This window comes from Plecotus auritus, assembly GCF_963455305.1.
Source record: "Plecotus auritus genome assembly, chromosome: 6".
Taxonomy (NCBI): domain Eukaryota; kingdom Metazoa; phylum Chordata; class Mammalia; order Chiroptera; family Vespertilionidae; genus Plecotus; species Plecotus auritus.
The window spans coordinates 95823066-95848784 of record NC_137773.1 but is presented as its reverse complement, the minus strand read 5'-3'; the positions used below and the strand labels follow the sequence as shown (position 1 = coordinate 95848784).

At 49.4% G+C, this 25719-nt stretch overlaps 2 protein-coding genes across 7 annotated transcripts in view; one reads left to right on the top strand and one right to left on the bottom strand.

Moving 5' to 3' along the window:
* CHERP (calcium homeostasis endoplasmic reticulum protein) overlaps positions 1-10304 on the top strand; it is a 19221-nt gene extending 8917 nt beyond the window's left edge. For 2 of the 3 annotated variants that reach the window (XM_080672162.1, XM_080672161.1), the window contains exons 8-17: positions 985-1237; positions 1964-2139; positions 3514-3949; positions 5273-5511; positions 6343-6476; positions 7210-7296; positions 7736-7885; positions 7979-8095; positions 8529-8623; positions 8880-10304. In XM_080672162.1, coding sequence (XP_080528288.1) covers positions 985-1237; positions 1964-2139; positions 3514-3949; positions 5273-5511; positions 6343-6476; positions 7210-7296; positions 7736-7885; positions 7979-8095; positions 8529-8623; positions 8880-9073 — 1881 coding nt within the window. In that variant the 3' untranslated portion in view covers positions 9074-10304. The remainder of the gene's footprint in view (positions 1-984; positions 1238-1963; positions 2140-3513; positions 3950-5272; positions 5512-6342; positions 6477-7209; positions 7297-7735; positions 7886-7978; positions 8096-8528; positions 8624-8879) is intronic. The other variant, XM_080672163.1, reaches the window with a different exon arrangement.
* Positions 7570-25610, bottom strand: LOC308249982 (uncharacterized protein C19orf44). 4 transcript variants are annotated; one of them, XM_080672164.1, is made up of 9 exons: positions 25503-25610; positions 21472-22237; positions 19458-19782; positions 15969-16042; positions 14840-15257; positions 13633-13728; positions 12074-12240; positions 10776-10857; positions 7570-8157 (listed from the first exon to the last, which is right to left on the bottom strand). In XM_080672164.1, the coding sequence occupies exons 2-8, from the start codon at positions 22234-22236 to the stop codon at positions 10786-10788; spliced, it is 1917 nt and encodes a 638-aa protein (XP_080528290.1). In that variant the 5' UTR covers position 22237; positions 25503-25610; the 3' UTR covers positions 7570-8157; positions 10776-10785. The 4 variants fall into 4 exon arrangements, 3 of the variants coding, with proteins under 3 accessions (XP_080528290.1, XP_080528291.1, XP_080528292.1); XM_080672165.1 differs by having other exon boundaries at positions 19458-19776; positions 25503-25573; XR_013960807.1 differs by lacking the exon at positions 12074-12240 and having other exon boundaries at positions 8139-8157; positions 25503-25573.
* Positions 25611-25719: the final 109 nt, after the last annotated feature.

Here is a 25719-nt window from a genome sequence, read left to right as displayed (position 1 = left end):
ACAGGCTTTCATGCTCAGAAACAGATGAGGAAAGTGCATTTCATACTTTCTCTACATTTTACTTACTTTCTCTTATCTACCTAATAAAAGAGTAACATGCTAATTGACCGTACCTTTGCGAAACACACCAGCCAATCAGGAGTGAGTATGCAAATTAACCCAACAAAGATGGTGGGTTAATTTACATACGCAGGTGCCCAGGGGGCAGGGCAGGGCGCTTGCATCGTTGCCATGGTGATGACGCAGGCATTCTGCACCACCCCAGCTGCTCCGGGCCTTTGGGCAGCATGGGAAGGCAGAAAGGCAGCTCTAGCCAGTGCGAAGGCGGTGCTGGCAGCTGGGGGGGGGGGGGGGGGGGGGGGCGGAGGCCCATTCTTGCACGAATCTTGTGCATTGGGCCTCTAGCGTTAAATAAAAATGTACTTGTATTACTATACAACATTTAAGGCTAACTGCTTTTTCCCTGAGTTCAGCTTAGTAAACATGATAGCTTGTGTTTACTAAGCCTCTACCATACTAGTCCCTTTCCATGTGTTATTTGCTGACTTCTCCCTGAAATCTTCAGAAGTTGGTCCCAATGTTGTCCCATATTGCAGCTGAGAAAAATTGAGGCTCAGAGAGGTGGTGACTTACTCAAAGCCAGGCAGCAAGTAAGCACAGCCCATGAGCATGTCTCAGAATATTTGTCAGTGATGTATGTTTAAAGTCTGTGTGGCCGCCTAGAGCACAGCTATCATTGCCTGATTCCATTATCAGGGAATTCTAAACTGCACTGCACATCACTAAGATTTTGGCTAGATTCAGGTAGTTTTGATCGGTTTATATGACGGTCACCTGCCAGCCTGCTCCAGCCTCTGGGCCTCACTGCCCCTGGCAGCACCCCGACTTCCCAGTGCTTTCCTAGCATTTGTCCCCATGCTGCTCTGGAAGGGGTGGGCCCTGAGGCTCGAGCACTGAGTGCCACTGCCCTTCTCTTTCTACTAGGCAACACTTATCAATGAGTACTCCTCGGTGGTCCAGCCAGTGCAGCTGGCCTTCCAACAGCAGATCCAGACCCTCAAGACGCAGCATGAGGAGTTTGTCAACAGCCTGGCCCAACAGCAGCAGCAGCAGCAACAGCAACAGCAGCAGATCCAGATGCCACAAATGGAAGCTGAAGTCAAGGCCACACCACCACCACCTGCCCCACCGCCAGCCCCTACGCCCGCCCCAGCCATCCCACCAACCACCCAGCCCGGTATGTGGCTCCCCTGCACTCACTGGGGGCTGGTCCCAGAAAGCAGCTTTCCCACAGAGAAGGTCTCTAGTTTCAGAGTCTCAGGCCAGATTCTAATCAGTTTAAAGCAACAGGCTGGGGAATTACACATTTAAATGTTAAAACTTTTACAACTCAGTTCTCCTTTATAAACTGTCCCAGAGAACAGACAAAGGAAAGCTGCCCAAATCATTTTCCAAGACCAAGATAACTTTCTCACCAGTTGAGCGAGGACAGAACAAGAATTACCAATATAATACAGCGTCGCTTCTGAATAAAGATGCAGAAATACTAAACAAAATCCTAGCAAATTAAATCCAGCCAAGTATCTTTAAAATATTTTATGACCAAAAAGGACATGTTCCAGGAATGTGTAAGGATGGTTTAACACTAAAGAAGTCTAATAAAGTAACATCAAATGGAAGTGATATTTGAATTAGATACAGAATAGGTAATAAAATTCAGCAATGATAAAAATTCTTCAGCAAACTAAAGTCAACATGGTAGAAGTACGGTACTTACTGTAAAGCTTTCAGAAAAGAAGTGTGTGTCCTGCTGCCTTCCCAGCAGTTTTCATTGGGTCATGAAGCAAGGATTTATTAGGAAATGAAGCCCAGTCTGGGCTGCCTGGGTGTCCGCTGATGACTGTTTTGGGTGGTACCTCTTGCTGCTATGGCCTCCACTAACTGCCTTCTTACCTGGCTCCAGATGACAGCAAGCCTCCCATCCAAATGCCTGGTTCCTCTGAATATGATGCCTCAGGAGGGGTCCAGGACCCTGCAGCCACTGGCCCCCGGGGCCCTGGACCCCACGACCAGATCCCACCTAACAAACCCCCGTGGTTTGACCAGCCTCACCCCGTTGCTCCTTGGGGTCAACAGCAGGTATTTCTTACCGGGGCAGGTGAGCATGCTTGGGCCTAACGAGACTGACGACAAGGGTGGTGGGCAGCCTCTGTAGGTGAGGGGCTTTTAGCCGCTTGCTGGGAGAGTTGAAGCTCTGCAGCAGGGTGTGAGGGAGAGGGTATGATAGCCCCATCTTGCCCCGGTACTGGGATTAGGTGAAGCAAGAAAGTCAGGCCTTGCCTCCTTCACTGGTGCTTTGATCATTTGGGATGCTCAGTAACAGGTCCCTGTTTTCCTGTGAGTACAGGGGAATTCCACACAGTATAGGAGGGTGCTCCCTTTCCTTCCCTTTTTTTTTGACTTGTTCAACTAGCAAAGGGTCAACATCTTGTCACCCTGGAAAGAACATGGTGCTTTTATAAGAAGGTGGAAGGTCACAAGTGTCAGGTAGCATTTTCCGGGGCTGAGATACTGGTCACTTCCTCTCGTTTCCTTGGGGTCAGAAACTTCTAGGCAAGGGCAAGGGTCATCTCATCCAGCATAGCAGAACTAGGAGGCTCACAACAGGGTCCCCTCACTGAGGGTCTGCCCTCGGTCGGTAGTCCATAGTCAGACGCCATGGCCTGGCAATGCACTTGGCCTGGCCTGCCCATGAGGCATCCTACACGTTTCGAAATGATTGCCATATTTAAAATTTGGTTTTCTGGCTTCCTGAGGGTATGGTGGCCTGGGCCAGTCTCTGGTGGTAGTCGTCAGTAGAGCTAACCAGCTATGACCCTAGAGATGGGCTCTCTGATTGGCCTCATCTGGACACATCCTCCCTGGCTCTTGAGTTTGGGTTGCAGTCCAACTTTTAAGTCTTCAAAGCAGCAGCTGGGTGAGATTAGAGCTCATGTTATCTTCAGCCTTCAGAAACAAGTTTCCAGGGTTGGACCTAGGAGCAGACCCTGAAATAGGACTTGAGGGCAAGTTGTTAAGTGGGAAATGTCCCAGGAGAACAGCACAGAGGGAAGTTATGAAGGCTGTCTTCAGGGTGGGTGGCCTCTGGGGCTCAGCCACTACACATACTCTGGATGCAGTGGGGGAGGCACCTCTGTACTGTCCATGAGGGGGCTCAGGGGTAGGGGGTGTTCGGATTCCCTGTACATGGGCCTATAGAAAGTCCTGTATGAGGACCCAGAGGAAGTCCTTAGCCACGATGGGGATACAGAAACTTGGGAGTCAGGTTATCAGCATGGACAAGAGGGGCCAGTGGTAGGGCAGATACCACAGCATCCACTGTGCACGACAGAGTAAACAAAGCACCATGGCCTGCCCAGGGCAACGCCCAGCAGACCATCAGCATGCAGCACCAGGCAGTGCGGAGGCTGGATGGGCCTCAAGAGTGTCTAACATCTGCTCTTTGTCTCATAGCCTCCCGAGCAGCCCCCCTACCCACACCACCAGGGTGGGCCACCCCACTGCCCACCTTGGAACAACAGCCATGAGGGCATGTGGGGTGAACAGCGTGGGGACCCAGGCTGGAATGGCCAGCGCGACGCACCCTGGAACAGCCAGCCCGACCCCAACTGGAACAGTCAGTTCGAGGGCCCCTGGAACAGTCAACATGAGCAGCCGCCCTGGGGTGGTGGCCAACGAGAGCCGCCCTTCCGCATGCAGCGGCCACCACACTTCCGCGGGCCCTTCCCACCCCACCAGCAGCACCCACAGTTCAACCAGCCACCACACCCCCACAACTTCAACCGCTTCCCGCCCCGCTTCATGCAGGATGACTTTCCTCCGAGACACCCCTTCGAGCGGCCCCCCTATCCTCACCGCTTTGACTACCCTCAGGGGGACTTCCCTGCTGGTGAGTGTTTTGCGTGTTTGAGGCCCAGTACACACTGCCCCTGGTTCCTGGAGAAGTCCAGGTTGCCTGCCTGAGGAGGCACCTGACAGATTGGCCTCCTGAGCAGGCGGAAGGTCCTGCTCTTGGTCTATGGTGTGCACCTGATGTGCCCAGAGGCTAGGTCATAGGCAGGGGGTCATAGGATGACAGAGGAGAAGAGACCACACACCAAGCTGTAGAGGTATGACACTTTGGTCCCTCTTCCTAGGAATAGGGCACTGTCTCTCTGTCCTACAGAGAAGGACAGATAGATTTCAAAAGGAAAAGTAACCCCCAAGTGCCCACAGCAACAGGCACCGAGTCCAGGGCCACACCGCTGTCATAGGATTGGTTTCCCATTCCTTGTCCCAACAGTTTTCATCACCTTCTCTATTGTTATTTTTTGAAGAGTCTTTATTTTAACTTTCTCCTTTTAAAATAAAATTTTAAATATGTTTTTATTGATTTCAGAGAGAGGGAGAGAATCAGTGATTGGCTGCTTCTTGCACATCCCCTACTAGGGATGGAGCCCACAACCCAGGCATGAGCTCTGACTGGGAATCCAACCGTGACCTCCTGGTTCATGAAGTTGATGTTCAGCCACTGAGCCACACTAGCCAGGCTTAAAAGAATTTTATTCTTACTGTAAATCTGCCTCTACCTTAAAATCCTCCGTTGGTTATAAATTCAGCTCGGAGATCACTTAGTTTATTGCTTATGTTAATATCCTGGGGTGGCATGACAGTCCCATAGATTGGGTGGATCCAACAACAATTACTGTTTCCCAGTCTAGAAATAAGGTTAGTTTCCTCTAATGTCTCTCCCCTTGGCTTGTAGATGGCTACCTTCTCCCTGTGTCCTTACACGATTGTCTCTTTCTACCTGTCTGTGTCCTAATCTTATAAGTCAAACTGAATCAGGGCCCATCCATATGACTTCATTTTAAGTTAATTACCTCTTCAAATGGAGAGTTAGGACTGGTGGTGGTGAATGCGGGGGAGTGAGAGGTGGGGAGGAGATACAATTTAGCCCATAACATTGACGTTAGAAGGTTCTGTGATTTCCCTGTGGTTCCTTCTTTAACCTACGAGGTCCATCTGGTGCTGCTGTGGGTGCCACCCCCTCCCAGCCTCAGCTCCTCCCCCCTTGCTGCATTGCCTGAGCAGTGAGTGAAGCAGTGGGAGGGAAGGTGGTAGAAGGGCTGCTCAGAAAGTGGGTGTTGGCATCCTTGCTTCTCTCTGAGGTCCTTGGTGCCACCCAGCTTATAAATTCCCTGCGAGCCTGAGATAAGTTTCTGTTTTGCAGAGATGGGACCCCCTCACCATCACCCTGGCCATCGCATGCCACATCCTGGGATCAATGAACACCCTCCCTGGGGGGGACCCCAACACCCCGACTTTGGCCCTCCTCCCCATGGCTTCAATGGGCAGCCGCCCCACATGCGGCGACAGGGCCCTCCCCACATCAACCACGATGACCCCAGTCTGGTCCCCAACGTTCCCTACTTCGATCTCCCCGCCGGGCTAATGGCCCCACTCGTGAAGGTAAGGTCTGTGGTGAGTGCCAAGCTCAGTGGGACATGCTTGGGCCAGTGCCTGTCTCCATGTGAAAAGCTCATAGATGAAACGAATTTCCCGTAGGCTACAAAACTGCTTCCCCAGGCCACTTCCCCTCTCATTTCCCACTCCCCAGTGAACTTGTCCAAGCCAGTCTGTGAGAACACACCTGAGTCAGTGAGGCCCGTGTCCCCTTGATCCCTCTGCATCTTTCTCCTGGTGCTACGAGTTTGGTGCCACTTGGGGCAGGTTGGGTTGGGCATGAGGCACGGGTCCTCTTAGTATTGGTTCTTGGAAGCCACCTTGTCCAGGGGTTGACAGCAGAGGGGTTTTTCAGGAAAGGGGTAACCTCGGAGGTGTGCCTTCATGGAACCTGGGAATGCATGTGAGGGGTGAGGTAAGCAAGGGGCTGTGGCAGGCAGAGGGACCAGCGGATGAGCCAGTTCCTGGGCCGGGCTAAGGCTCCTGATTGTGGGAGGGCCCTCAAGGGAGATAACAGAGCTCTGGGTAGGAAGTCAGGGCACAGGGTGGCACCTGCAGGCAGAGCATCAGATTCACAGCGTGTCTATGAATGAACCAGGGCTCTTTTGTCTCCTTATCCTGAAGGCCATGTCTTCTGTGGTCATTTTTTTGGAGAAAGAATTCTGTGGCTTTTATCTGCCTCAAAGAGGGTGGGCCTTCCAGCGAGGGCTGGGTGAGCACTCTGTTGCCCAGAGCAACCTGAGCACCAAACCAGGCCCTGTCTCCTGCACCTGCATCTTTCTGGGTGGGCCTGACGGCTCCAGCAAGATGTAGTGACAGCTGTGTTCTCCACTGCAGCTAGAAGATCACGAGTACAAGCCTTTGGACCCTAAAGACATCCGCCTTCCACCTCCCATGCCACCAAGTGAGAGGCTACTGGCGGCCGTGGAGGCCTTTTACAGCCCTCCTTCCCATGACAGGCCAAGGAACAGGTACAGGGCCTGGGGAGACCCAGCAGTGGGGCCAGTGATGGGAGGCGAGTCTCTATCCCATCTCCCAACCTGTCTTCCCCCAAGTTTGCTTCACAAGAAAGACTCTTACCATGCATATCTTCTACCCAGCATGGTGTGAGGCCCAGGTGAGGAGTATGGTGTCTCTAAGAGAAATTGCATTATAGGGTCCATTTCTCTCCTGACTGTGGGTGATATGTGTTACACATGGTGGCCCTTGATGAAAGGCTTTTCTATTTGGGACACTATCTTGCTGCAAATCCAGGCTTTGTCATGGGTCCCTTTCAGGATACCCTCCCCCAAAGGCCTTAGCACCAGCCCAGCTGACATTGCTTCCTTTCCTGTGCCAGGCACGGGTTCCCATCTATGAGTCACAGCCCCTGGTTCCCAGTTATGATTACCACAGGCCCTAAGACCCTCAGCTCTTTCAACTGCAGTTCAGAAAGGCCGAGAGCTGGTGGTGTCAGGTATACAGCCCAGTCTCTCCACTTCGCAGCAGGTGTCCCGACCTTAGCCTGCTTCCTCATCCAAGAAAGGGTGTCCCGTGGAAATGACAGCCCAAGTGCTGTCTGTGGTGGCCCGTGATCAGCATCCTGAGTGAATGAGGGAGGGAGGGAGGGAGGGGAGGCTTGTGGGGTAGAAAGTAGCCTCCTGATGAGTTTTCCCAGTGCCCTTCGGGAAGGAGGCTGTTGTGGTCACATTGCCCATCTTACAGCGAAGGCTGGGAGCAGAATGGCCTCTACGAGTTCTTCCGAGCAAAAATGCGGGCCCGACGGCGGAAAGGCCAGGAAAAGAGGAACAGGTAAGGGCGTCCCTGCTGACTTGTGTGGAGTCATCATGCCTCCCTGGCTACATCTTGTCATGAATTGGCTTAGAGTGAACCAGACACACTGTTCTGTCACACCCTAACATTGTATCATGCCCCCAACACCTGTCATAAAACATATGACATCACCCAATCATAGAGGAAGTCAGGTCTAGCCTCTGCCTGGGTCTTGGGTCTAGCCCCCTATGTTAAAGGTGCTAGGAGCCCTTCCCACAAGCCTGAGTTAAGACACCAGCACAAGAGAAGTTTGCTTTGGTCTGTATTCACCAAGCTGTTTAGGAATGTGACTGCGGTAGTGGTGTGAATGGCATGTCCGGACCCCTGGGGTCATTCGAAATCTGTGGTGGGGGTGGCAGGCTCAGCCTGTGTGGAACCTGGGAGGTGTTAGCTCCAGCTCACCAGCCTCTCCCTGCAGTGGACCCTCGCGGTCTCGGAGCAGATCCAAAAGCCGAGGGCGCTCCTCCTCTCGCTCCAACTCGAGGTCTTCCAAGTCGTCTGGCTCATACTCCAGGTCACGGTCACGCTCCTGCTCCCGTTCCCGCTCCTACTCCCGTTCCCACTCCAGGTAGGCAGGTACCACCTCTCAGGAACTTGGGCCTGAGGCTTCAAGGCTGCCCGACTGACCCGCAGGGCTCTCCCTCCTCCCCTCCCCCAACAGGAGCCGTAGCCGATCCCGCTCCTCAAGAAGCCACTCGAGGTCCCGCTCCCGCTCCAGGTCCAAATCATATTCCCCAGGAAGGAGACGTCGGTCGCGGTCCAGGAGCCCCACTCCGCCGTAAGATTTCTGTCTTAACTGTCCAGTGACCCACTGGTAGTGCTGGATCCTCTGAGGCTTTGCTGTGAATGTTGAAATGTGTCATTTAGAAGACATGCTCGTGGTGGCCCATGCTGGCACAGGGCCTCAGGTACACCCAAGCATTAACGCAGTGACAGTGGCACTTCCTCATCGCACGTGGTGGCTGGGCTCTGTTTCTAACTGTTTTAGGGCCTTGGTGTGACTCACCCTTGCTGCACAGTGTGAAGCGGGGGCAATCACCTTAGTTCCCGTTGTCTGGCTTATGAAGAGGATGAAGAATAATAGACACAAGTGTGTGTGTCCATCCTGCACTGTGACTGTTCTCATATGCCACACCCTGTAATATTCTAAGTTTTCATCCCAATAAATATACCTGCTCTTTTTTAAAAGATGTAACCTGTCTTAATTTTAGTTCCTCAGCTGGTCTAGGTTCTAATTCAGCACCTCCTATACCTGACTCCAGGCTTGGGGAAGAGAACAAAGGACATCAGATGCTGGTGAAAATGGGTAAGGTTCCGGGGAAGAACAACTTGCTCTGGGATTTTGAGGTTGGGGATGATGGCTTCAGAGGAAGTCCCAACTTACCACCTTATCTTTGAAAGAGGGTGGGCCTGCTGGGCATTCTTTACCAGCTTTGTGTTTATAAACAGCATTTATGCATGTTACTCACCTCCCCTAATGCATTCCTACTTAACTGTCGGGATAAAGGCACCAGATTGCAGTTTTTGTAGGTTGTAACCACTCATCCCTATTTCTTCCTAAGGCTGGAGTGGATCTGGTGGCCTCGGCGTGAAGGAGCAAGGGATCCAGGACCCCATCAAGGGGGGGGACGTGCGGGATAAGTGGGACCAGTACAAGGGTGTGGGTGTGGCCCTGGACGACCCCTACGAAAACTACCGTAGGAACAAGAGCTACTCCTTCATCGCCCGCATGAAGGCCAGGGACGAGTGCAAGTAGATGTGGTGAGGAGCTATGCCATCCGCCGGCAGCTTGGCAATTGGGACCTTCCTGGCTTATTGGATGTGGAAGATGGTAGGGACTTCTCGGTTCCATTTGGGGGAGCTACAGAAGAGGACAACCATAGCATACCTAGTGACCAGTGCCATGCTCTACTGCGGGAGGCACAGGCCCCACATGCAAACCAGCTTTCACATAGAAGAAAGATTCACATGAGGACACCCTGCACTCGTTCCCTGGACAGTGAAGCGAGAAACATGAGCCTCTCATCCCCTGGACAAGAATCCTTGACACCTGTAGGAATGGATTTTTCGTCTCTTTCCAGTCAGATGCGAGTCTCTGCTTAAATCAGCAAGCATGTGTGGAGGAGGCCTTGGGCGAGCACACCAGGTGCCCGGACTAGGGGTGCAGATGGCCAGCTCTACAGCCTGCACCTCCCACTTAGGTCGTGACAAAGCTCAGGCCAGGCGCTAGTACTGCTCACTCTTTAACAAAGGAAAAACAAAACCTTGATTTGCAACATTAAACAAGGTTTTCATTTTTACTCCAAATGGTTTAGTTTTTAAAAACATGTTGATCTAAGATGATCCCCAGTGAGATAATTTGAAACTTGATTCCTCCAAGACATACTGGCCCTTAGTTATTTTAGTTAAGTTGAATTTTTTTTAAACATTAGCCATTTGCTGTTATCTCCAGAAAGAAAAGGATCTAAGGAGATGGATCTGAGACATCTTCAGGTCACAGGATGATACCCCTGGAGGATCTGTGCCCTTAATGTCTACTTGTGTTTTTCACTTAAAAGAACCCCGACACCAGCACTTGTGTGCAATAGTCCATTCAGACCCAGTGTGGGGAGGAGCCACAGGCCACGCCTCCTGCTCTGTTGTCACTTCCTTTTCCCACCCAACCCCCTTCAACCACAAGGAGGTGAGGCCTGGAGGGAGCCGCTGGCAACCATGCTCAGATCTGCTGCACTTAGTATCTTCAGGCAGCGGGGTGCAGTGCCGTTTATTTGTACAGAAACATTTTCAAAAAATTCTTTTCGATAATATGCAAAACCTCCAACTTTTCAACCTGATGTGATAAAATATTTGATTTTGTTCTAGGTTTCCTGTAGCTGTGAATTGTTTAAATGTGTCTGATTCAGGATATAAAGCATAAACACGTGCTGTTAACAATTTCTTGTGGGTTTTACTGTTTTGCCTTCAAATAAAGACTTTTTCATAAAGACCTTTTTTTTTATTTTTTTTTAAAGACCTTTTTCTTGGTGTGTTGAGCTCAGAAGTGTGCTCAGGCTCAGAAGGGAGGAGGTGTGTCTGAGTGTGGACTTTGAGTTCTAGGCTCAGGTCAAAAGCTCTGCCTGGTGTCTCACACCAAGGTCCCCAGAATGGACCCCTGGCCCTGTGTCCTCATTAGTAAATGGGACTCCCATCCCCCATCGACCTCAGCTCGTTAGGAAGCCAGTGCTGGGACAGGTGGAGCCCGTTGCACGGGGCTCCAGACAGGCTGGCAGCCTCTGTCTTGCCATGAGTGATAATGTCACCCGGTTTCCATTTCCACTGGTCTATGGTCTGTCCTTGGGGGCTGGAGGGGAATTCCACTCAGGTGAGTCCTAGGTGCCACCTGCCCCCCTTTCACATTAAATATCCCCTGGACACTAACATGTTAGACCAGCTTGTTAGAACCACAAGCCAAGTCTTACCTGATGGTGCTCACAGCTCCTCCTTCACCTCCTTCAGAGCATCCTCCAGGGTCAGTGGGGCAGGTCTGTGGTGCCTAATGTACTGTGGAGCAGAGGACAGACAGGGACATGTCACCACTATGCCTCAGCCTACTGGGGCTTTGGGTGCTGAAGATAGTGCCTGTCCCCAGCAGTTCCTGGTCATGCTGACAAAAAATGACAGATGCCATGTGATAATGCTGTGGGGACAGATGAGGAGAAATAAGCCCTGGCTGATGGCTTGAGTCTGAAAGGATGAGTGACTGCTGTCAGGAACGAAGAAGGGCTGGGTGCCCTTCTCAGGACACGGGCCCAGAGCAGGCAGTGAGGAGCCATGGTAGGCTATAGACAGCAACGTGGTCAGATCACCAGCTTGCGTCCAGTCAACTGATGGACGTCCAACAGAGGAACAAAAGGGATCACACGGTGCAATCAGCAAAGTCCGGAATGTGGGAGACTGTCAGACAAACAACCTGTTTTCTCTAACAAAACAAGAGATGGGGATGGGGGTGTAGAGCAGTGGTTCTTAAAGTGGGTCCCCACTGGGCCACCATGCCAACAACCTGGGTAGTCAGACTTGGGGTGCTACACTGCTCAAGGCTGAGAACTACTTTTCCAGATTAGGAGGCTAAATAGACAGAAGGCATCTCGATGTATGGACTGTGTCTGGATCCTGATGAAGAAAATAGGAACGGCCGGGCCAGCATGGCTCAGTGGTTGAGCATCAACCTATGAAACAGGTCATGGTTCGATTTGGATCAGGGTTATGGGCCCAGGTTGAGGACTCGATCCCCAGGGTGGGGTGTGTGGGAGGCAACTGATCAGTGATTCTCATCGATGTTTCTGACTCTCCCTCTCTCTTCCTCTCTGAAATCAAAGATAGATTTTAAAAAAAAATAGCAACATGTTCAACTTTTATGAGGTAAGTGGAAATCTGAACCCTGGATTTCAAACAATATAAAGTTAATTGGGTGTTGGTATGATAATGGTACTGTGACTATTTTTTAAAAGTCCTTATTTTTTAGAAATACTGAAATATCAGTAGATAAAATTATTTTTAAAATCATGCAGAATAGTTCATATAATATGCCATTCCTATAAAGAAGTTACATGTAATATATACCTAGTACATCGTAATGTATTTTATATATTGTATATTATAACGTGACATATATTACACATCAAATAGTTCCCTGCTGCCCTAGGCTGAGTGCTGTCCCCACGGTCAGAGCCCTGCCTGCCCTCCCTCTCCCAGAAGAGGGTAGCTGTGCTGTAGTCACCTCTTTGGTTTCCTCCAGGGTGTGGTAGTGGAACGCGTCTCGGTCCAGGGACTGCAGGAGGGACCCATGCAGGTGCCGGCTGGCCTCCATGAACTGCTGCGTCAGGCTCAGCTGCTGCTTAAGCATGTCATTGAGTGCGAACACGGCCGGGCTGTAAGCTGTCAGGGCTGCCCCCAGCACCGAGTTACTGAGCAGCCCCTGAGCCCCTGTCCTCCCATCCCAGCCCAGTCCCCTCATCCTGTCAGCATCAGCCGCTTTGGGCCCAGGTGCTCTGCAGGCCCCACTCTTCCCGTTCTGTCTCCATACTTTTCAGAAGCAATGCCACCTTGGGAAGTAGTGAAGGCCTTGCCTTTTGTCTGTCCCTAATAAATGAACTGCCTTCTACTGACGTGTGTAAACCTCAGAGCTGCATGTTAAGAATGCTCACCTCTTAGGCAGATTCGGAAGTCTTCACCTCCACATCCAACACACAGAAAGTTTAGTAAATTGACACCCAAAATGTACAATTACACAATGTAAATCTATTTAACACTACCCACTATCCACTTAAATATGGGAAAGGGGGTAAATTTGATTTATGCACTTTTAAATGTAATTAAATAAAAAATTTAAATAAAAATACAATTAGAATTAAAACTGTGTTAAAAATGATCATTATTCAAATATATAGTAACACTAGAGGCCCGGTGCATGGATTCGTGCACTGGTGGGGGTGGCGTGGCCTGCAGGGATCGGCCCGCTGTGGGAGCGCACTGACCACCAGGGGGCAGCTCCTGCATTGAGCATCTGCCCCCTGGTGGTCAGTGCATGTCATAGCGACTGGTCGACAGGATATTCTGGTCATTCCGCCATTCAGTTACTGGGTTTTTATATATATAGATGGAAAAGTCTTTGAGGTTAATATTAAGTTTTTTAAAATCTATTTTTAAACATGTAAATGTTTTTTTTTGTAACAATTACTATATTTTAATAACTTCATATTTTTAAAATTTTAAGAAAACTAAAATGGGGGGAAAATAGCAAGTACTAGTGTAACCTTACTGGTGTCATGTGAGCCATCAGTGCCCCATGGGGACCTGGCAAAGTCTGGGCTTCCTAAGAAAAAGGCTTTTGGAGAACTGTTGTGTGTCTTCCAGCCTGGGGTGGGTCTCCCTAGGCTCCATGACTCCCCCAGACTCAGCAAGGAGGCCAGTCACAGTACTGGCTGAGTGTCTTCAGAGGAAAAACAAATAATGGATTCTGGATTAAAAGGCTCAAAGGGGAACATACAAAATAAAAATAGCTTGGTGGAATGGAAAGGCTTAGAGGTGTGTTACTTATAACCTTCCTCTTTTGTCTGACATTTGTCTCCTTTGGCAAGACAGACGGAAGGTTCTTGATCAGTCAGTCTATCGTCTGGGATCCTAGGAACTGTAGCAGCTGCCTATGGCTGTGACAATCCCCACCAACAGATTCCTCACACCCAGCACTAAACGGGGCGCCGCACTTCCAACGGTGGGGGTGAATTTGCAGATGAAATGCATCCACTTCACCAAAGGACCCCCAAGCTGGGCTGTTACCTTCTATTGCATCTGCACTGACGACATGACTGGCGATGGGTGTAGGATCCACATAGGCACCTCCCAGGGCTGGCCCGATGGTCGCCATACCAGCCTCTGTCCCAAGGAAAAAGCGGGAGGGGTAAGTGGCCAGATTTGGAGCAATGGCTACCGTATGGCTAAGCCCCCCAATCTAAATGAACCAGTCCAGGAGAATTATACCCCTTGCTCAGTCCAGGAACAAGCTCTGTCTATGCTGCGGATGTTGTCTAGATGAGACAAGGGAGCAAGACAATGCTTAAAGAAAAGGGAACTTTTGCCCTGGCCAGTGTTGCTCATTGGTTAGAGTGTTGGTCCAGATACTGAAGGGTCTGAGGTTCAATTCCTGGTCAAGGGCATGTACCAGGGTTGTGGGTTTGATCCCTGGCCCCGGTCAGGAGGCAACCAATCGATGTTTCTTTTGCTCCCTCCCTCCCTCCCTCCCTCCCTCCCTCCCTCCCTCCCTCTCCCTCTCTTCTAAAATCAATGGGAAAATATCCTTGGATGAGAATTAACAAAAAACAAAAAGCAAAAAACAAAAAAAAAAAGGAAAGGGAACTTTCTTTCCAGAAGGGCCAAGGCTGACATGGGGACAAGAGAAATGTCTGGAAAGTCACACTGGGCATGATGAGAAGGGCCCCCTGCACCACAGAAGGGAATCCACACCAACTTAAGACCAGCAGCTAGTGCAGCCCTAGGAGACCTGCACTGGCCCCATGAGCTTCCAGAAGGCAGTTTCTGTTGCAACGCTGCTTCCCCAGGCTCACGCTGGGCACCACTGACATTTGGGGCCACATCACTCTTTGGTGGGGGTGTCCTGGGCACTGTGAGGTGTTAGCAGCATTCCTGCCCTCCACCCAGCTGTCACAGCCCCAAATGGCTCCAGACCTTGCCAATGTCCCCTGTGGCCAGAATCACTCCAGTTGATAACTACCTCCTTGGTCACTGATTCTGGGAACTCATAATGTTTGAGTGCTCGGAAGAGAAGGAAGCACCCAGGGCAGCTGCCCCTCATCTGTGTAAGAGGAAATCAGGGCACCGAGGACCCCCAGCTAGTTAATCACGACAGCCAGACTCCAGACACAGAGCTCCTTGTCATGCCTCCAGGTGCCCACTGCACAGCCTGAGTGCCTGTCACTGCCACCGAGGCCTGCGCCACCCTCCTTGGGCACTCCGGCCTCACACTTACCCTTTGTCCACTGGTAGGTGAAGGCGGGGTCAAGGGTCTGCACAGCCTGCTCCTTCACTGTGACTCTTGTCACATCCTGGGCCCACTTTTTCCGAGAGGCACCTGTTGGTGGGGGGTGGTCTGTCTTCAGGCTTGCAGAAAGTTCAGACCAAGTGGCCAACGTCCTGTCCAGAGACTCCTCAGAATGGATCATTGGCTCTGATGCTGTCAGGCTTGGGGATTTCTCAAAATCTTCCGAATAAGCCAAGCTCACCATGCTGGCTGTAGGCTCCCCAGGCGTCGGCCTCAGGCTAGCAGCAGGCTGGGGTGCAGCAGAGAAGGCCGATGGCTCACTCAGGTGCTCCGAGACCTCGCTTCCGGTAGGGGGGCCCCCGGTCCTGGGGCTTTTGCTGGGTGCCTTTTCCCTCAGACCTCCTTTCTAAAACGAAGGACAGTAGAGATAACTGGAAAGTGGTTTCGAGTGATGAACATGCTCCAGATACCACTGCCTTAGACGAGGTGCGGTACCCCTGGGGGCCCACCTGGCGAGGGCCCAAGATGGTCCTTTATTAGATGTGGGCAGGGGGAGTAACTGAGTGAGACTCCTGAAATGCTTCAGCACGGGGCTGCTGCATGTAACACTGTTGATTTCAGTATGTGGGGAGCACATGAGTGAAATCTGTTAAAGTGTCATTATTGTGTATTATTAGATGCTTTTGATATTGAGGTGGTCACTAATACGGCAAGAATCACAACAGGGCAGTGGACAAGTCAGGCAGGTGTTGCTATGGGTGGATTAAAGGGGACCCGCTTTAATTGTCCACTGTATTAAGTAACTTCGTCCTGTTATCACCTAAGTCAGGGTCTCTCCTGTGGCACTCGACATTTGAGAGCCAGATATTCTTTGCAGTGGGGGCTGTCCTGTGCCTTGCAGGGCGCTGAGCAGCACCCAGCCCAGCAGCCACCAACTCAACGCTAGCAGCACACCCCACCGCAGTCATGACAACCAAAAAATGTCTCTAGACATCACCAAGTGTCCCCTGGGGGCACAGTCACCCCCTGTTAAGAACTGCTGACCTAAAGGAAGTGTAACAGTTGCAAACCTTTCTAAGTAATGACTTACAATGAAAAATTAGACAGTTGTACTTACTTTCTGTTCTAAGTCCGATTGCGTGCTGACAGCTGGAGCCAGATCATCAAGGGATAAAATATTTATTCTAAAATCTGTAATTAAAAATGTAACATGATAATATTTACTCATTTATTTGCTCCATAAATGTTTGCCATCGTGTTGTAGGCACTGGGCTAAGCACTAGGGATAGGAATATGGGGAAACATGCCATCCCTGTGCTCAGTAAGCTAGTCCAGGGGGTCTGCACACTTTTTCTCTAAAGAGTTAGACAGCAGCCTGGCTGGTGTTGCTCAGTGGTTGAGCATCAACCCATGAACCAAGAGGTCACTGGTTCAATTCCCAGTCAGGGCCCATGCCTGGGTTGTGGGCTCAATCCCCAGCAGGGGGCATGCAGGAGGCAGCCGATCAATGATTCTCTCTCATCATTGATGTTTCTATCTCTCTCTCCCTCTCCCTTCCTCTATGAAATCAATAAAAATATATTTAAATAAGAATTAGATAGTAAATATTTTTGTCCAGTTTCTGTCCCAACTACTCAGCTGTCCTTAGTGTGTGAAAGCCACCACAGTCAAGGTATAAACAAATGTGTGTGGCTGTGTTGTGTTCTGATAAAAATTTATACAACAAACCCTGGGCCTCCCAGGTCCTGGTTTAGATGGATGAGCAGATGATCACAATGCAATGAAGATCTTGAAGTATGCGGGGTGGGAGGGGCACCCCAGCCTCTGGGGGCGATGGGAAGAAGGCTGCAGGGCCTAGTGGAGTGGCACCTCAGGCAGATGTGAGGCTGGGCCTGATGCATCTTATGTTCTCATTAAAGCAAGTTAAGGACCTGGGAGCTGGCACTGAGTGAGCGTTTTGGCACTCCAGCTGGCCGACTGCCAAGGCCGGACGATGTGAGTGCTAAGGTATTAGCAGGAACAAATGGGAGCAGGGCCCTCTGGGCAGGAGGAGAGCTAGCGGTGGGAGAGAGGAGAGCAAGCTCCCATTCTCTCTGGAAAGGCCAGCTGAGGGGCTGTGCCCGATGCCCTCCCCACCTACCCATCGAAAGACCAGGTCCAATCAGCCTGGCATTCTAGCCCGAGGACTCGCCCCTCCTCCAAGCTCCTCTAATACAAACCGTCATCTCAGTTCACATGGCAGATAGGTCCAAACATGCGATCACAGACAAAACCTCTGAACTGAGCCCTCCCAGCTGGCCCAGGACAACGGCCCCAAGGGAGGTTATGGCCTTGAGCACTTGGAACGGTGTTGGCACTGGCTGAGAAATAACATCACTGTCACATCAGCCAATCTTTAAACGCACGTGTGAAGCAGGGCCAGCGGAGGCACTTCACACGAACTGTCTCATGGACTTGGCTCTGTCCCACTTTACAAGTGAGGAGACTGAGACACAGAAAGGCCAAGCCTGCACAACCAATAACCAGTGGGGTTAGGATGTCCCCCAGGTATGTCAGACCCCAAACTTGGACTTGTACTCACCACTCATTCCCAGCTGCCTCCCTCCCTGGAGGCTGCAACTGGATGAGGGTGGGTGGGGTCTGGCCACCAGGACAGACCCCTCCAGGCCAGCAGTGGGGTCAGAATGGTGGGGATACCCACTTACCAGTCCCTCAGGCCCAAGGATCCTGCCAGAATAGGTCAGGCGTCAAATGGCATTTGGCAGCCCCTGAAGGGGCTCAAAGGGGTCTTCTCATATCCACAGCCTAAACCCGCCCCCTGCGTGCTCTGACCCTAACCTAACCTGGGAGGTGGGAGGGGTGGACTTTTGTTGGCAGTGCTTCTTCCTCCCCTCACCCCCTGGGGTGGCACCTTGGCAGAGTGAGTATTTCAAGCTGAAAGAATCTGAGAATTGGCAGGTGCTGCAAGGACTCTGCCCTTCTCCCTGAAGCAGGTCTGAGTGGGGCTGTCCCTCTACCCAGAGGAAGGGAGCACCCCTGTGGCCAAGACAGAGGGGTACTGGGGAATCCCAAAGAGCAGGCTTTGCTCAGTTTACTGCCCTTAGCCCATTTCCTTTTGTCCTGCCACATTTTTCCAGGCCTTTCCACGCCTCACCAAACCCAGCACCCACAGGCTCGGGCTTGACCGTCCCTTCAGGTCTTCATTTCCTTATGGGGGCTCCCATGTCATGTAAAACTTACATTAAATATTTATTTACTATGTCATGCTTTTCTCCTGTTCAACTGTCTTTTTGTTTTGTTTTGTTAATCCTCACCTGAGGATATTTTCCCATTGATTTTTAGAGAGAGTGGAAGGGAGAGGGAGAGATGGAGAGAAACATCGATATGAGAGAGACTGATTGTCTCCCACACACGCCCCAGCCAGGGCCAGGCATCGAGCCTGCAATCGAGGTACGTGCCCTTGAGCAGAATCAAACCCGGACCCTTCAGTCTGCGGGCCGACGCTCTATCCACTGGGCCAAACCGGCTAGGGCTCAACTGTCTTTTGTTACAGAGCCGCAGCGGAGAACCTAGAAGGGGAAAAGGAAACAATCTATTTTTTCCTCCCCTTCAACTGATTCCCGAGTTACAGTCAGTCACTGGCACCCGTGGGGCAGGCTGGCCTTCGCTGGTCATCCTGCAGGGACACAGCAGGCACTAAAGACAGTTCCTTCGTTTAGATTCGAGGATCAAAGGAAGAAATCTACGTTGGCAGCACATCTCTTTGCTTTCTCCTCTTTCTTATACAATTTTAAAATAAAAATGTTAAATAATGTGGAAATGTCTGTGACTAGAGATGTTTTTCTTTTCCACATTTAAAAAGGAGGTAAATTTCTCTTTTACAAAAAGGAGAATTGAGTTGCCTTTCTTTTGCACATGGCTCTAGAAGGATTTCTAGGAGGATCTGGGTTATTGCTCTGTAATTGGTCAGGGTTACTGGATGAAGAGATTCAAGACAGAACAGCCCTGGCCGGTGTGGGTCAATTGGTTGAGTGTCGTTCCATGCACCAAAAGGTCACACTATTCCTGGTTAGGGCACACACCCACATCCCAGTCGGGGTGCAAACAGGAGGCAGCCAATTGATGTTTCTCTCTCACATTGATGTTTCTCCCTCTCCTTTCCCCTCTCTCTAAAAACCAATAAAAACAGACGTAAGAAAATAAAAAGACAGCCAAAACCGGTTTGGCTCAGTGGATAGAGCGTCAGCCAGTGGACTGAAAGGTCCCAGGTTCGATTCCGGTCAAGGGCACGTAACTTGGTTGCGGGCACATCCCCAGTAGGAGGTGTGCAAGAGGCAGCTGATCGATGTTTCTCTCTCATCGATGTTTCTAACTCTCTATCCCTCTTCCTTCCTCTCTGTAAAAAATCAATAAAATATATTTAAAAAAAAAAAAGACAGAACAAAAATCCGACTTGGCCCCTCAGGAAAGGTCAGGGAGTGGAGGGTGTGACAAGGCCTACCATGCACTCCCGGTGACAACAGCCTATGACCACCATCCTGGGGACCCTAAGGAGGCCTCACCCTGTCTACCCAGGGGAACACCTTTGCACAGAGCTGTGGGTTACCATTTAGGCTGTCGTCAGAGGCTTCTGAAAGTGACTCCTCCCCAGGCCCGGCCTCACTCCTCACGGGAGAGGATGAGAGCCCGCCACGTGCCTTCCTGGGGGGCACTGGCTTTGACACAGTGCTGGTGACGGAAAGTGATGACACCGTGCTGGGGGCTGTGTCCCCAGGAATGTGAGTCTGCGGGGAGTGAGCTCTTGAGCGCACACTGTGAAGAGTCCCGTCTGCTAATTGGAAAGTTGGCAGATGTGATGCCCCAAGTGGCTTTGCGCTGGAAAGTTCCTCACTGGGTAGTGAAAGCAGTTTTGGTTGAGTTGGGATCTGATCCTACTTTGGCAGAAATAAAAGAAACAAAATTACCAAACGTGTGATAAATAAGTCCATATCATTTGACAATGTGGCTAGTAGGCTAGTAGGGTGCATGAGACCAAGGCTTCCTAGATCACTTATCCATCCCTCATGGCCCTTTCTCTATTTCCCCTCATTTCTGGAAGTCAAGGTACAACATTTAGACAAGGTAATGTTAGAATTAAAAAATATTCCACAAATAATCAGAAATAGCACTTTGCCTTCAAATACATACTGTTAATTACACATTTCTAAATGAAGGCCCCTAAGTACATGATCTGTGATAGCTGGGACCTTCAACAGAACCAAAATGAATATGCAGAGGGTTTCCCCATAAAACACAGCCTTCCCAATACTTAGCATTCACTAGGGTAGCTATAATCACAAAACAGAAAATAAGTATTGGCAAGAATGTAGAAAAATTGGAACCCCCATACACTGCTGGTGGGAATGTAAAATGGTGCAGCCGCTGTGGAAAACAGTTTGACTGATCATCAATAAGTTGCTCATAAAATTACTGTAGGACCCACTAATTCCACTACGAGCTATTTACCCAAAAGAACTGAAAACAGAGACTCAGATACTTGTACACAAAGGCTCATAGAAGCAGGATGCCCAAAAGGCAGACAACTCAAATGCCCATCAGTGGATAAATAAGATGTGGTCCATCACACAATAGCATATTATTTGGCCATAAAAAGGAGTGAGCCCTAGCCGGTTTGGCTCAGTGGTAAACACATCGGCCCATGAAGGGTCATGGGTTCGATTCTGGTCAAGGCATGTACATGTACTTGGGTTACAGGTTCAGCCCCCCGCTCTGGTCGGGGCACAATGCAGGAGGCAACCAATTGATGTGTCTCTCTCACATCGATGTTTCTCTCTCTCTGTCTCTCCCTTCCACTCTCTGTAAAAAACAATGGAAAAAAATATCCTCAGGTGAAGGTTAACACACAAAAAACAAAAACAAAAGGGGTGGAGCACTGGCATACACCACAATGTGGATGAACCTGAAAATACCATGCTGAGCGAGAGAAGCCAGACACAAAAGGCCACACTGTTGTATGATTCCATTTATGTGAAACGACCAGAACAGACAAATCCATGGAGACAGAAAGCAGATTAGTGGTTGTCAGGGGCTGGGGGAGAGAGAAATGGAGAGTGATTATTTAATGAGTACAGGGTCTCCTTTGGGGATGATAAGAATGTTCTGGAACTAGATAGAGGTGGTGGTTGCAAAACATTGCAAAAGTACTAAATGCTAGTGACTTGTTCATTTGAAAATAGTCAATTTTATGTGAATTTCATCTCAATAAAAATAATGGAAATACAGCCTTCCCAAGCTAATGACTCCTGTGTGATACAAATGACAAGTAGGCATGGATTGCCTATGGCATTATCACTGCTGGTGTTCAATCAGTCAGACAAAGTGCTGTCCTGTGGTGTACACAGTTACAAGTTATTGCAAAACTGCCTAACGGGTCCCAAATTCCATCCCTACAGAGCAGGCCTACAACAGGTAGCTGTGACGGTCTGAAACCCAACCTTTCCTCATCAAACCCTTTTCTCACGTGGCTCCTGGGTCACACCTGCTATCAAAAGTCTCTGGTGCTATGACAGAAAGGTACAAAAGCAAAGACTTTGTTGAAAATAAATGCATGCAAACCTTACCGAGAACAGTTCTACTTGTTTTTTCCCAATGACTCTGGTGCTGGTAAAGTCCTGATTCGTGCGTGCTTCTTTTTCTCTGAAAGATTCCATCAAGCTTCCCAGCAACTCTCTCATTTCCTCTTCATCACTGTCTGGCGAATCCAGTTTTCTAATGGGTGCTTTCTCTTTGGGCACTGAAAAATTCCTCTCTTTCCCAAAATGGGCTTCAGGAGATAGCTTTTCAACAGGTGGCTCTCTCGTCTTTAGAAACCTACTGACCTTCCCACCCGGTGTGCTGCTCCCAGCGAGAGGAATCTCCCGGGCCTGCTTCTGGGAGGTTTGGTCTGTATTCTGTGAAGAAAGTTCAGCTGGACTCCTAGGAGGAATTTTGTCTGCTCTCCAGGGAAGACTGTCCTTGGAGGTCTTCAAGTTGGATTCCATGTCAGACAAGTCCATCTGTACCTTCCGATTCATGATCTTGGACTCGATCTGGGCCAGCTTCCGAAGCGCGGCGCTGGTCCTGAGCTTTGAGGCAGTGGTCGGGGGTCTCCCTGAGGACAGCCAGGGCCCACTCCCCAGGCCAGCATCCTCTTTCGGGAAGAAGTGTTTTTCACCCATAGTTTGGCTTCTTTTTAGAAATCTGCTATTACTGGGAGCTATTTTGGTAAGATTCCTACTGATTTTCAAGTTTTTTATTTTTTCCATCTTTGAATCTTCTAAGGAAATATCATTAAAATCACCAAAGATTTTACGCATGGGATGGCTGTTTTTTCTTGTTGAAGCCATTCTAAGGAGAAAAGAAAGAAAACGTATCATGCATTCAAACCACCCCTTTGTAGTCTGGTCAGACAGAGCCTTCCCTGCAAGCCTGATGATGACAAGGAAAATGGTCAGACACTTGGTACCATTTAAGCAATTACCTTCCGCAGTGGTTGGCAAACCGCGGCTCGCGAGCCACATGCGGCTCTTTGGCCCCTTGAGTGTTCTAACGCCACTTCTTCAAAATAGACTCACCCGGGCTGAAAACCGACTTCTGCGCATGGGCCACGAAGTTTCAATCGCACTGTACGTACGCGCCTGCCCGTGGTATTTTGTGGAAGTGCCACACTCAAGGGGCCAAAGAGCCACATGTGGCTCGCGAGCCGCGGTTTGCCAACCACTGACCTACCGCGTTTTTATTGATTTCCGAGAGGAAAGGATAGGGAGAGAGAGATAGAAACATCAATGATGAGACAGAATCATTGATCAGCTGCCTCCTGCTCGCCCCCTCGGGATCAAGCCTGTAACCCAAGCATGTGCCCTGACCAGGAATTGAACTGTGTTCATAGGTCGATGCTCAACCACTGAGCCACGCCAGTCAGGCAGGGCTCCTCTTTTATCCGTTCTCAACTCTCTAACAAAGAGCTGTTAAGACACAATCTGGCCCAGCCGGTGTTGCTCAGTGGTTGAGCAAGGACCTATGAACCAGGAGGTCACTGTTCAGTCAGAGCACATGCCCAGGTTGCAGACTCAATCCTCAGTAGGGGGCGTGTCGGAGGCAGCTGATCAATGATTCTCTCTCAGCATTGATGTGTGTGTGTGTGGTTTTTTTTTTTAATGTTTCTATTTCTTTAACACTGATGTTTTCATCCATCTCTCCCTCTCCCTTCCTCTCTGAAATCAATTTAAAAAATATATTAAAACACACACACACACACACACACACACACAATCTGGCCCTGGCTGGGTGGCTTTGTTGGTGGGAGCATAGTCCCATACACCAAAAACGTTTCAGGTTCGGTTCCGGCCTGGGCACATACCTAAGTTGCAGGTTCGATTCCCAGTCAGGGCACGTACCAGAGGCAACTGATGGATATTTCTCTCTCTCAATCTCTCTCTAAAAGTCAATAAAACTATATCCTCTGGTGAGGATTTCAAAAATCACACACAGTCTGTATATTTGAGGTCCCCAGAAAAATCTTATTTCACTAAAAGTGTGAGAACCGCTGACCTGGAAGGAGGAGAAAGCTATGGACAGACACAGCACCCTCCCCTCAACAAATGTCAGCCATATATTATGTACACAACCTGGTGTACATTTTTCTGGGGAGAAGGACCAGAGTTTTCATCATATTCTAAAGTTCCTGTGTGCCCCTGAAGAACAGGAACGGCCAACTCCAAGATTTACAGATTTACAGAGGTTTCCAAAGATTTTAAAGACGTAAAATGATGGAGAAATACGGGGTGGTGGGTCTATATTTGCTGCACCCTTTAGTGAGAAACTCAGCAAGAGCAATGAAAATATGAACTACACAGCTCTCACGACCTGGGAATTCCATGTCTGGGAATTTACTTATAATTAACATTCTCAATGTGCACAGAGAATTTTTGAGACTGACATGGTGGCATTGTTTGTAGTCATAAAAATCCAAACCCATCCATAGAGACCTGGGAAAGTCCAGGAGACAGCATTCAGATGATAGAATACTTTACAGCCATTAAAAGGAATGAGGCGGAAAACAAAGGAATGAGGGAGATGTGTGCGGAACTGTGGGTTGTCTCCATACTGCGCCGAATGGCGTCAACAACTATCTTTATTAACATTTCTGTAGGTGAGGCTCAGGAGATGACTCAGCCCAGCCCATTCTGTGAGTCAGAGGGGAGGCCCCACCACCAGGCCAGGTTTTCTGGCACGTAGTGGTTCTGAAATTTTCCCTAGGTTTACAAATAACCAATGGAAAAATTGTTAAAATGGCAAATTTTATGTTATGTACATTACCACAACTAAAATAGACATATTTAAAATACACACAACTAAAAATAAAGGCAAAGGTCATGAACAGACATTTCTCTAAAGAGAATACTCAAATTGTCAACAAACCCTTGAAAAGATGTTCAACATCACTAGCCATTAGGAAAATGTAAATAAAAACCACCATAAGATTGCCCTAGCCGGTTTGGGTCAGTGAATAGTGTTGACCCTCAGACTGAAGGGTCCTGGGTTCAATTTTGGTCAAGGGCATGTACCTCGGTTGCAAACTCAAACTCCGGCCCCAAGGGAGCGTGCAGGAGACAACCAATTCAAGTGTTTCTCTCTTTCTGTCTCTCCTCCTCCCTTCCACTCTCTCTAAAATCAATGAAAAAATATCCTCTGATGAGGATTACCAAAAAATTTTTAAAAAACACACACACTATAAGATCCCACTTCACACCCACTAGGATGGCTATAACCAAAAAATAAAAAAGTACAGATATTAACAAGCATTAGTGAAAAAGCAAATAAATTGCAACCCTCAATTGTTGGGGAGGGGATATTGTAAAATGGTGCAGTCACCAATTTAGAATATATCTGGTAATTCCCCACAAGGTTAACCATAGTTACCAAATGATCCAGCAATTCCACTCCATGTGGCCCAAGATAAATAAAATATATGCAAATATTCATAACAGTTATTACTCATAATAGACAAAAAGAGAAAACAACCCAAATGTCCATTAATTAGAGAATGGATGAGAACTGAGGTCCATTCATACAATGAAATACTATTCAGCAATAAGAAAGAACAAATATCAATACACATAATAGGCATACATCTCAAACACATTACAGTAAGTGAAAGTAGCTAGATGCAAAACACCAGAAAAGACAAATCATTAGACTCAGAAAGCACATCAGTAGTTGCTGGGGCTAGGAGTGGGGGCCGGGATGGACTGCAAAGGGGAACGGGGGATCTATCTCCTTGGAGAGATGCAAAGTTCTACAGCTGGACCATGGTGATGGCTGCACCACTTGGTAAGTTTACTGAAAAATAATGGACTTGTACACTTAAAAGGCATAAATTGTATGGTATATAAATGAATTCTCAATAAAATGTTAAAAATAAAAAATCGAAGCACTGGAGTCTTTCCCCAGGCCTGGAGCGTTCCACATCGGATCACACTCCCGAACGGATCCAAACAGGGGAACTAGGGTATGAGGCGCAGCTGGGGGCTGCCCTACCGCCACCCTCCCACCCCAGCCGCGCCTCGTTTCTCTGTTCCAGAGCCCCTGCCGCCCAGCCTGTCCAGCCAACCTCCGCCCTCGATGTCCATCCACGGAGTCCAACGCAGCTGTCCGCCTGGCACTCAAACTTAAGAGGACCGTTGCCCCCGGCAACCGCACCAGGACGAAAGAGACTACATCTCCCAGCGCGCCCTGCGCCCCCGAGGACCAATAGCGTCCCAGGTCACAATAGCGGGACATCTTGGGAGTAGCACAATAGCGCGCTAGGACCAGTGATGCCTCAGATC